The sequence below is a fragment of the Schistocerca nitens genome, chromosome 1 (assembly GCF_023898315.1).
Source record: "Schistocerca nitens isolate TAMUIC-IGC-003100 chromosome 1, iqSchNite1.1, whole genome shotgun sequence".
Classification (NCBI taxonomy): domain Eukaryota; kingdom Metazoa; phylum Arthropoda; class Insecta; order Orthoptera; family Acrididae; genus Schistocerca; species Schistocerca nitens.
In genome coordinates this window covers 351,095,175-351,107,615 of record NC_064614.1, presented here as the reverse complement: position 1 = coordinate 351,107,615, position 12,441 = coordinate 351,095,175, and the positions used below count along the sequence as shown (strand labels likewise).

At 45.6% G+C, this 12,441-nt stretch overlaps 1 protein-coding gene across 1 annotated transcript in view; it reads right to left on the bottom strand.

Annotated features, from left to right (window-relative positions):
* Positions 1-10,866, bottom strand: part of LOC126248749 (uncharacterized) — a 340,818-nt gene extending 329,952 nt beyond the window's left edge. The window contains exon 1 of the mRNA XM_049950088.1: positions 10,785-10,866. Coding sequence (XP_049806045.1) covers positions 10,785-10,866 — 82 coding nt within the window. The remainder of the gene's footprint in view (positions 1-10,784) is intronic.
* Between the last annotated feature and the right edge of the window lie 1,575 nt (positions 10,867-12,441).

The window sequence follows — 12,441 nt, the reverse complement described above, 5'->3', positions numbered from 1 at the left end:
GGAAGGGAGAAAGACAGGGGAATAAGGCACAGTGTGATGTTCATATCAGTCTACAGGTTACATTTTTATAACAATAACATTGATTAACAAAAATAGAAAAGTAGATAGCATTTTTCGCATAGAATCATTAGGGAGAATTTGATGGAATGATTCATAAAAATGCGGAAAATCCAGATCAGTCACCAGAGCTATCCTTGACTGTCCATCGTATTACTCAACTGCAGCTGTAGTGAAGTTGTCCTACGAAAACAGGAAGGAGATAACCACGGATACAACACTAAACGTGCACCTGAGTAAATGAGGAAGAGCCGTTGTAACTGACACCAATGCAACAGTCAAAGGCGTCGCGTGTTAGTTGTATCTGTACAGCAGTTCCTTCGGCTGTGATGCACCCTGGTTGTATTTCAAGTGAAAATAAATACCCTTTGTTGTCAGTGTAAGTAATAATAGTCACGATACAGTTCGTGACGTGACAATTTAAAGGACTGCTAAGGGTAGTTATGATGTACAAATTATCTTTTGTTTGTAAATTACGTTACCTCAGAATATCGTTATTAATTGTTTATGGATATCAAGTTGATACCACAGACAGTAAGATCAGTTGTAGAGGTTGGATGCCGATTTAATACAAGATCTATTCGGAAAATAAGTTCCGATTGGTCACAAAATGGAAAGCATTGTGAAAATCAAAAATGTTTTATTTGTAATAGTAAGCTACAGCTTAAAGCTACTTCTCTACATAGTCGTCGTTCCGACTCAGACGTTTGTCGTAGCGTTGTACCAACTTTCCAATACCCTCGTCATAGAAGGTACATGCCTGTGCTTTCCGCCAATTCTCTACACTCGTCTACAGCTCGTTGTCTGCGCGAAAATGTTGTCTTCATAGCCAGCGGTTCATGTGAGCAGAGATAAAGCTCAGGACGAGACAGTTACGGGCTGTGTTGTGGGTGATCAAAAACTTCCCACCGGAGACGCTGCAGCGGCCTCTACATTGCCCCTACAGAGTGAGATCGACAATTGGCGTGAAGAACGGAACGCATGACAGTTATGTTACGTGGGCTGCACGACATCAGGGAAAATCTCTTACCAGGGCCTCATACTTGACGGGGGACACTATTTTCTATGCATCTTTACGTGCTCACGTGCACTCAGAACCAAGAAAGGATCGTGGCGCGTTCGACGGGCATACTAGGTACACTACGCAATACATCTGTGCAAAACTTCATCGGATTTTCACAGTGGTTTCCATTTCGCGACCAATCGGAACTTACTTTCGGAATAGCCTTCGTAATTTCGTGACCCTGATGGAGCAATGACAGAGCAGCTCCAGCTGTTTGAACATACGTAAAATTAATTGTTGGTAAGGCGGCTGCCAGGTTGAGATTCATTGGGAGAGTCCTTAGGAAATGTAGTCCATCAACAAAGGAGGTGGCTTACAAAGTACTCGTTCGACCTACACTTGAGTATTGCTCATCAGTGTGGGATCCGTACCAGGTCGGGTTGACAGAGGAGATGGAGAAGATCCAAAAAAGAGCGAAGAGTTTCGTCACAGGGTTATTTGGTAAGCGCGATAGCGTTACGGAGATGTTTAGCAAAATCAAGTGGCAGACTCTGCAAGAGAGGCGCTCCGCATCGCGGTGTAGCTTGCTGTCCAGTTTTCGAGAGGGTGCGTTTCTGGATGAGGTATCGAATATTTTGCTTCCCCCTACTTATACCTCCCGAGCAGATCACGAATGTAAAATTAGAGACATTAGAGCGCGCACGGAGGCTTCCCGGGAACCATACGCGACTGGAACAGGAAAGGGAGTTAATGACAGTGGCACGTAAAATGCCCTCCGCCACACGCCGTTGGGTGGCTTGCGGAGTATAAATGTAGATGTAGATGTAGATGAACACGAAGAAATGCAGTAGTATCCCGAGCAACACGCGGGTTGCGAACCAAGCCGCTTGGAGATGAGTCAGACACGGTACAGGTGTTTGGGGAAGCTGCAGTCGCGCAGTGAGAGCGAGTCGCATCGGCGGACGCGCCGTGCAAACGCGCGAGAGTGTGACGGCTCCGGGCAGATGCTGAGCCTCGAGACGCGCACCCCACTGCGCTAGGCGGCCAACCTGGCTAGCGGATCCCAGACTAAGACCGGGTTTTCTGTGGGCGCCGCCTAGTAAGTAACGCGCCGGGCGTAGTGTGTCGTTCCATCGACAGTGACAAAGTGAGATAGGCCAACTGGTCTAACCGAGTCTAATGCTTTGTACACTGCGTACTAGTAAAGTACTTGTTGCAAGCTAGGTAAAGGTCGTGTGAAAAATGGCTACAAAGTATGCTAAGATGCTACCAGTACGATTCAGTGCATAGGAGATAAAAATATAAAACTATGTTCTGAGTTTCGCATATTTCTGGTGCAAATAATTCTCTTCTTCATCACACATTATTTGTATGGCTATCAGCAAATCGAGGACTTTCCCTCTCTTTCTCCCGCGTGATACATCAACACTGTACAGTACATTAACACTTCTGTTAAAGTAAAAGCACTTTCTTTGAGCACTCTTTCCAGACAGAACACATGGAGTAATAGTTGATGCTCTAGCGGATTGATTTTCTGGGAAAACATACACTACTGGTCATTAAAATTGCTACACTACGAGGATGACGTGCTACAGACGCGAAATTTAACCGACAGGAAGAAGATGCTGTCATATGCAAATGATTAGCTTTTCAGAGCATTCACACAAGGTTTGCGCCGGTGGCGACACTTACAACGTGCTGACATGAGGAAAGTTTCCCACCGATTTCTCATACACAAACAGCAGTTGACCGGCGTGGCCTGGTAAAACGTTGTTGTGATTCCTCGTGTAAGGAGGAGAAATGCGTACAATCACGTTTCAGACTTTGATAAAGGTCGGATTGTAGCCTATCGCGATTGCGGTTTATCGTATCGCGACATTGGTGCTCACGTTGATCGAGATCCAATTACTGTTAGCAGAATATGGAATTGGTGGGTTCAGGAGGGTAATACGGAACGCCCTGCTGGATCCCAACGGCCTCGTATCACTATTAGTCGTGATGATAGGCATCTTATCCGAATGACTGTAATGGATCGTGCAGCCACGTCTCGATCCCTGAGTCAACAGATGGGGACGTTTGCAAGAAAACAACCATCTGCACCAACAGTTCGACGACGTTTGCAGCAGCATGGACTATCTGTTCGGAGACCATGGCTGCGGTTACACTTGACGCTGCATCACAGACAGGAGCGCCTGCGATGGTGTACTCAACGACGAACCTGGCTGCACGAATGGCAAAACGTCATTTTTTCGGATGTATCCAGGTTGTGTTTACAGCATCATGATGGTCGCATCCGTGTTTGTCGACATCGCGGTGAACGCACATTGGAAGCGTGTATCATCATCGCCATACTGGTGTATCACCCGGCGTGATGGTATGGGTTGCCATTGGTTACACGTCTCTGTCACCTCTCGTTCGCATTGACGGCACTCTGAACAGTGTACGTTACATTTCAGATGTGTTACGACCCGTGGCTCTACCCTTCATTCGATCCCTGCGGAACCCTACATTTCAGCAGGATAACGCACGACGGCATGTTGCAGGTCCTGTACGGGCCTTTCTGGATACAGAAAATGTTCGACTGCTGCCCTGGCCAGCACATTCTCCAGATCTCTCACCAACTGAAAACGTCTGGTCAATGGTGGCCGAGCAACTGGCTCGTCACAATACGCCAGTCACTACTCTTGATGAACTGTGGTATCGTGTTGAAGCTGCATGGGCAGCTGTACCTGTACACGCCATCCTAGCTTTGTTTGACTCAATGCCCAGGCGTATCAAGGCCGTTATTACGGCCAGAGGTGGTTGTTCTGGGTACTGATTTCTCAGGATCTATGCACCCAAATTGCGTGAAAATTTAATCACATGACAGTTGCAGTATAACATATTTGTCCAATGAATACCCGTTTATTACCTGCATTTCTTCTTGGTGTAGCAATTTTAATGGCCAGTAGTGTAAATGCGTAATGCAGTTAAGATTTGCGACCACTCCAACTCAAAATGCCCTATCGTGTTCGCGTAGCGTAAAATTACTGCTTCTAGGAAAACTCGGCTTAATACTAAGTAAGGAATTGCTGACAAATTGAATGGGCACGGAATACTGTGGTGTCCACTTCCGTAAACGAATGGCAACGCACCTGACTGCCATGCGGAGAACTGAAGTTCAGTTACCGCTAGTGTCAGGGATATTTCTTGGGTGAGATGACAAACGGAGTGCACTGAGCTTCGTGAGGCTACTTTAGGAGATGCTTGAACGAAAAGCTGCGGCGGAAAGGCCATGAATGTTGGCAGTGGGGGGGAGAGCTATGTGCTGGCCCCTTGTTCCTCCACACCGCAGTCACATGGCACCATAAGGCAGAGGATGACACGGCGACCCGTCAGCAATGGAAGGCCCGTCAGGGCCTGAACGAGGACCTGTTGTGATATGTGGTGAAAAGCTTGTAGAGACGAGATCTGTTCAGTTCCCTGTAGAGCCAACTTGCGAAATTGCCTAAATTACAGCTCGACGCTGCTAAGTCGCGTTCCATTCAGTCACCCTTAACAAAACTGCGTTTTACTCTAAAAACGGTTTCCGAGTAACGAGTGTCATTTATGACTAACACCTCATTCACCCGCTTGTATCATTTTTTCCTACAAGCTCATATTTTATAGTCGCTAATATGGCTTTGAACTTCCATAACGTTGAGGGATGTGCAGTTGCACGATGGGGCTCCCGTACATTTCACTGCGTTTGTTCGGAGCAGTCCTAATACACTGGAAGAGGTGAACCAGTGTCACGTGCCCTAAGCCCCATAGACTTTTTTCTGTGTGGCGACATGGAAATGTAGTAGAATATCTATTCTTGGATGGAAAGATGTGGAACAGTGGGCACCTTACCTGATGTATCGGACGTTGTTCACAATCCACTGTGACGGCGAGGTGATACCTGTGTTTGTAGGTAAGACGGGCACTTTGAACACTTTTTGTGCACCTTTAGCTCATGTAGAGAGTAATGATCAGTTTCTTGAAATCACATACTATACAAGACAGCGAAAGTACAAATAAATTAAGCAATTGAGGATCAACGTTGATAAAACCTTTTCTTGTTATTGTTACTAGAGATATACGATTGCTAAGCATTTCCCACTGCATTCGGAACCCCTATTGCAGAGAGTCAATACTCATGTGAATCACTTTTGAATACATTGTGGGAGCAACCAGCCATCAGTGTTATTACTAATATTTACTATCAAAAACAGTCTTGATCACAAATTATTTATTCCGGTGACCGGTTTCGACCACAACTGTGGTCATCTTCGGACCAATGAGCAAGGCGATTCTTGCTCATTGGTCTGAAGATGAGCACAGTTGTGGTCGAAACCGGTCACCAGAATAAATAATTTGTGATCAAGACTGTTTTTGATAGTAAATGTTACCCATGTGAATGATTCCGAACTGCATCTTATACCACTTGCAGACACAGTTTTTCTTTGCAATAAAGTCAAAAAAACGGGTTATATTGTGCTGACCTCATTCGTCTAGTAGAATGAAACTCTTTTCACACACACACACACACACACACACACACACACACACACACACACACACACACACACGCCTTCCAGAGGTCGATGCAGGAGCCAGATGGAACGTTCACCCTGCAGCGGAGACTGCACTGTTCTGAAACTTCTTAACTGATTACAAGTGCGTGCCAGATAACAACTCGAACACGGAGCCTTGCCCTTCTCGGGCCATGCTGTTATCAACTGAGCTATTCACATATTATCTACGACCCACTATTACAGCTTGAATTCTGTAAGTCACTCCTAATTCCCAAATTTCGCAGAAACTCTCCTGGAATAGTGCTCCGGAGCTGTGACATCAGGTCGTGAGTCCTTTAAGGATAGCTCAGTTGGTAAAAACGTTGCCCACGAAAGGCAAGGTTCCTGGTTGGACCAGCATACAGTTTTAATCACGCAGCTTCATAATACTGAAGTATTTGATTGATTTAGTTAGTGCTCCAAAATGCTACGTGTTTATGTGGAGTCCGGATCTTTCTTATGTCATCTCATATATAACAAAATTCATTGCAGAAGAAATATTTAAAAAAAATCGCTGTCATTTCTAACTGAACACTGAATTCGGCCCCACCCTTGGCCACAGCTCAGTCGAGGTGAGCCTTCAGCCTCCCGCACCCAAAAGCGTTATTCGGCATTGAGATTTTGCAAAGTGACAGTCTGTGGGCACAGCCATTGTCACCGCAGTGCAAGGACGGCTGGCGCAAGTCTGATCACACGTATCGTGTAAAAGGAAAGAGAAACGTTCTCGGCCGAATAGAGTCGCCTTGAGATTTCTCGCTGGACTGTAACAGTAAGCGGACTTTCACGCGGCCCGTTCTGCAGCGGTCGCTGTCGCTTTGTTCCGCAGTCATTACGCTAAACGCCGCCTCCCACAGGTAACCCCAGCGCGCTGGCAGGCCTTTTCCCATATTTCCCTCTACCTTCATATAGAGAAATGACAAAATGCCAAAGAAGACCCCAATTTATTGCCTAGGGTCATGGAAACTGAAAAAAATACAATAATTTCTCGACTGATACACTTGATTTATCAGAATACCTGTTGTCATCTCTGTTTTTACAGACTAAGGTTAGTAGAGCCTTAGCTTGTCCCGTGCGCAATGCTAGCAGCAGATACTTCAAGAATAAACCGTATAGTTTCATAGAAAATACTGTGCGGTTGGTCCCGGCGGAGGTTCGAGTCCTCCCTCGAGCATGGGTGTGTGTCTTTGTCCTTAGGATAATTTAGGTTAAGTAGTGTGTAAGCTTAGGGACTGATGACCTTAGCAGTTAAGTCCCATAAGATTTCACACACATTTGAACATTTTTGAACATAGAAAATATAAACGGAATTACGACCGTAAATGTACATTTGACCAACATACACGCCACTAGAACGAACGAAAGGAGGATTTGCTATTCCATCGACGGTGGGTTTGTTGCAGATGGAGTTAGTTCGAACTGGACAAGTGAAAATTAGCGTTCCCTGATTCGTAGAAAAGTTATTGTTAGTGAAAGAAAAAATACAGGTGTAGATGAGAAATTTGTAATAATATAATAACAGTGTAGGTTTGATTCTCGCTGATTTGACTGTTAAAATGAAGCCGGCAACAAAATCGGCGCCATTCTTTCTCCGAGGAAATTTAAATCTGATTTGTAAACATCAACAGGGTCTGGTTGTCTTCTGACTGAATTAAGGAGTACATGAAGGACTTTGACTGTAACAGATAAGCAGCAGCGGTTCTATTATAACTGAATGCAGAAGCGGATAATCTGAAGTCATTTACTTAAGCACTAATGTTCGGGTTTCAGTCTGGAACCGCGCTGCTGCTGCGGTCGCAGGTTCGAATCCTGCCTCGGGCTTGGATGTGTGTGATGTCCTTAGGTTAGTTAGGTTTAAGTAGTTCTAAGTCTAGGGGACTGATGACCTCAGATGTTAAGTTCCATAGTTCTTAGAGTCATTTCTTGAACTGATGTTAGGACGGGGATTTTTCCTCCACTCTGCCCATAAACGAACCAGCGTCTTTACCATCGCTCCATCTCAATCTGAAGAAATGTTTAATGGTAGTTAGTCCTCGTATGTACTTTACAAATTTTTCAAGACTGGTGATGTTTATTAATATCATCTCTCATTATCTCCAAGACGCCAGAACAGTAAGAGGCTGGCCATTTTGCCTTGGTACTTGGTACTAGACTGTTACCGTGAAATAGTGTTTTATAAATGAATGTAACATGTCTTTGTTTATAACTTACTAAGATACGACGTAAGTTCCCATAACATAACTCTTCCTACAGCCGTACTTTATTTCTTTGCTCGGTCACAACTAGTTCCTAGGCCGGAGGACCATAACAAGCGCTGAAGCTCGCTTAAGCCAGACAAAGGCTTTCATCATACTGTCCGGCACACATATGATTCACGTCACAGGTAACATATCTTTCCATCCTATCAACTTCCAGATAGACATTAAAATATCGACAGCTAAGGACGCGAAGACGCGAAACAAAAGAATTCTTTAAAACATGCAGAAGGTATGAAGAACACACTATATTTTCACCCTGAAAGATGTAACATTTCTCGCCATTTCAGCAAGCCTGTTCTCAATTTTCGTGACATCTCTTCTTCCCTGAACACATGATGTCGTTCTCTGGTAGTAATGCTAAGCATACAGGGACCATTCATGTTACGTAGCAATTTCAAGCTGTTGCTAAATTGCGGAGCTCCAGCTTTTAATAGGTCAAACTACGGAAGTAGTTTTGCTTACAGCTTTGGTTTCCTTTGAGGAGACCTGTTTTCTACAGAATACTGACCATATTTCAAACTCTTGAGCAAAGTTTACGTGCACGCAGTATTTAGATACTTTAATGCCGGAAAAAAGTTTAAGCATCGCTGTTGGTTAACGTGTATTTGACTTACTGGTGGATGAAAGGAATCATCCGCCTTTTGCTTAACGTTACTGAGCATTTCTTGCACCACAGCTATAACTAACCTGTAGCTGCAATTTATCAAACACGTTAGGTGTGCACCAGAGTCATCTAACGCACTCCTCTTTTATTCAGGTCTGGGACCCACGAGAATGTCAAATGGCTCAAATGACTCTGAGCACTATGGGATTTAACTTCTGAGGCCATCAGTCGCCTAGAACTTAGAACTACTTAAACCTAACTAACCTAAGGACGTCAAACACATCCATGCCCCAGGCAGGATTCGAACCTGCGACCGTAGTGGTCGCGCGGTTCCAGACTGTAGCGCCTAGAACGGCTTGGCCACCCCGGCCGGCCGCGAATGTCAGAAGCTGCGTAACTGAAGCGATGTGATCATAGCGTTTTCTGTAATATTACAGATTAAACCGTTGCTCTGTTGCGTTCAGGTTCATCAGTTCACGAGTGGTCCTTCAGTATTGCATGCATTCCTTGTGGTGTCCGCAGGTGGAGTTTGTCGAGCGTCTGTCCTACACATTTGTTGTTCAGAGAACTACGCGGTTACTCTGTGGGTCTTATCAAATAGTGTAGGCATCTTAATTTAGTAATACCACAAGATAGGAAATCAGTACTGAAAATTGCCGTTTTGGGCAATGCTAAGGCAGTTACAAATAGCCGCAGTTCCTCACTAAGACCCTCTTTCGAAACATCAGTGTTGTTGTTGTTGTGGTCTTCAGTCCTGAGACTGGTTTGATGCAGCTCTCCATGCTACTCTATCCTGTGCAAGCTTCTTCATCTCCCAGTACTTACTGCAACCTACATCCTTCTGAATCTGCCTAGTGTATTCATCTCTTGGTCTCCCTCTACGATTTTTACCCTCCACACTGCCCTCCGATACTAAATTGGTGATCCCTCGATGTATCAGAACATGTCCTACCAACCGGTCCCTTCTTCTAGTCAAGTATTGCCACAAGCTCCTCTTCTCCCCAATTCTATTCAATACCTCCTCATTAGTTATTTGATCTACCCATCTAATCTTCAGCATTCTTCTGTAGCACCACATTTCGAAAGCTTCTATTCTCTTCTTGTCTAAACTATTTATCGTCCACGTTTCACTTCCATACATGGCTACACTCCACACAAGTACTTTCAGAAACGACTTCCTGACATTTAAATCTATACTCGATGTTAACAAATTTTTCTTCTTCAGAAACGCTTTCCGTGCCATTGCCATTGTACATTTTATATCCTCTCTACATCGACCATCATCAGTTATTTTGCTCCCCAAATAGCAAAACTCCTTTACTACTTTAAGTGTCTCATTTCCTAATCTAATTCGCTCAGCATCACCCGACTTAATTCGACTATATTCCATTATCCTCGTTTTGCTTTTGTTGATGTTCATCTTATACTCTCTTTTCAAGATACTGTCCATTCCGTTCAACTGCTCTTCCAAGTTCCTTGCTGTCTCTGACAGAATTACAATGTCATCAGCGAACCTCAAAATTTTTATTTCTTCTCCATGGATTTTAATAACTACTCCGAACTTTTCTTTTGTTTCCTTTATTGCTTGCTCAATATACAGATTGAATAACATCGGGGATAGGCTACAACCCTGTCTCACTCCCTTCCCAACCACTGCTTCCCTTTCATACCCCTCGACTCTTATAACTGCCATCTGCTTTCTGTACAAATTGTAAATAGCCTTTCGCTCCCTGTGTTTTAGCCCTGCCACCTTCAGAATTTGAAAGAGAATATTCCAATCAACATTGTCAAAAGCTTTCTCTAAGCCTACAAATGCTAGAAACGTAGGTTTGCCTTTTCTTAATCTTTCTTCTAAGATAAGTCGTAGGGTCAATATTGGCTCACGTGTTCCAGTATTTCTACGGAATCCAAACTGATCTTCTCCTAGGTTGGCTTCTACCAGTTTTTCCATTCGTCTGTAAAGAATTCGCGTAAGTATTTTGCCGCTGTGACTTATTAAACTGATAGTTCGGTAATTTTCACATCTGTCAACACCTGCTTTCTTTGGGATTGGTATTATTATTCTACAATTGCTTCGGGTTTTCTTCATCACTTCACGGGAATATGAACTGACATCTCGAACAAGGGCAGTGCAAAACTCGTTTTCTGTCCGCAATATTCTTCAGCTGAGGAGACGATAAAACGAAGAAAAATAGAGAACATTTTCGCTGTGCGCTCTGTCTGATACGTGCTGCTGGAACGGTGCGAGTCGACGGAGAGCAGAGCAGAAGAGAGTCGGGCGCACTCACCGGTGAGGGCGGCCAGCAGAGTGGCGACGGCGACGGCGGCGGCGGCTGCGGCGGCGGCGCTGCGGCTGAGGGGTGCTGCCATGGTGGTGACCGGCGTCGGCGACCACTCAACACTCACTGGCGGGCGGCGCGCGCGGCCGCCGGCGCTCAGCTGCTCGCGCCCTGCCCCCCACCAGGCCACCAGGATGCAGGCGGCTCCCCGCTACTTCGTGACGGGCCGCCGTCCCTCACCTGGCCGTGTAGGAACAGCACCCGACGCCGGATCATTACCAGCTGGGCTATTCTGCGGTTGGCATTTCATATTTTCGGCTCTTGAGGTTGTACGTGTTTCGAGCAACAGGTCCAATCAGACTGCACACCTATATGGTCATAATTATTACGCTCAAAAACCCCCAAAAGTGGCATACACTACTGGCCATTAAAATTGCTACACCACAAAGATGATGTGCTACAGACGCGAAATTTAACCGATAGGAAGAAGATGCTGTGATATGCAGGTGCTTAGCTTTTCAGAGCATTCACACAAAGTTGGCGCATTTGGCGACACCTACAACGTGCTGACTGGTGAAACGTTGTTGTGATGCCTCGTGTAAGGAGGAGAAATGCGTACCATCACGTTTCCGACTTTGATAAAGGTCGGATTGTAGCCTATCGCGATTGCGGTTTATCGTATCGCGACATTGCAGCTCGCGTTGGTCGAGATCCTGTGACTGTTAGCATAATTTGGAATCGGTGGGTTCAGGAGGGCAATACGGAACGCCGTGCTGGTTCCCAACGGCCTCGTATCACTAGCAGTCGAGATGACAGGCATCTTATCCGCATGGCTGTAACGGATCGTGCAGCCACGTCTCGATCCCTGAGTCAACAGATGGAGACGTTTCCAAGACAACAACCATCTGCACGAACAGTTCGGCGACGTTTGCAGCAGTATGGACTATCAGCACGGAGATCATGGCTGCGATTACCCGCTGTATCACAGACAGGAGCGCCTTCGATGGTACACTCAACGACGAATCTGGGTGCACGAATGCCAAAACGTCATTTTTTCGGATGAATCCAGGTTCTGCTTACAGCATCATGATGGTCGCACGCGTGTTTGGCGTTATCGCCGTGAACGCACATTGGAAGCGTGTATTCGTCATCGCCATACTGGCGTATAACCCGGTGTGATGGTATGGGGTGCCATTGGTTACACGTCTCGGTCACCTCTTGTTCGCATTGACGGCAATTTGAACAGTGGATGTTACATTTCAAATGTGTTACGGCCCGTGGCTCTACCCTTCATTCGATCCTTGCGAAACCCTACATTTCAGCAGGATAATACACGACCGCATGTTGCAGGTCCTGTAAGGGCCTTTCTGGATACAGAAAATGTTCGACTGCTGCCCTGGCCAGTACATTCTCCAGATCTCTCGCCAATTGAAACGTTTGGTGAATGGTGGCCGAACAACTGGCTCGTCACAACACGCCAGTCTCTACTCTTGATGAACTGTGGTATCGTGTTGAAGCTGCATGGGCAGCTGTAACTGTACACGCCATCCAACCTCTGTTTGACTCAATGCCCAGGCGTATCACGGCCGTTATTACGGCCAGAGGTGGTTGTTCTGGGTACTGATTTCTCAGGATCTATGCACCCAAATTGCGTGAAAATGTAATC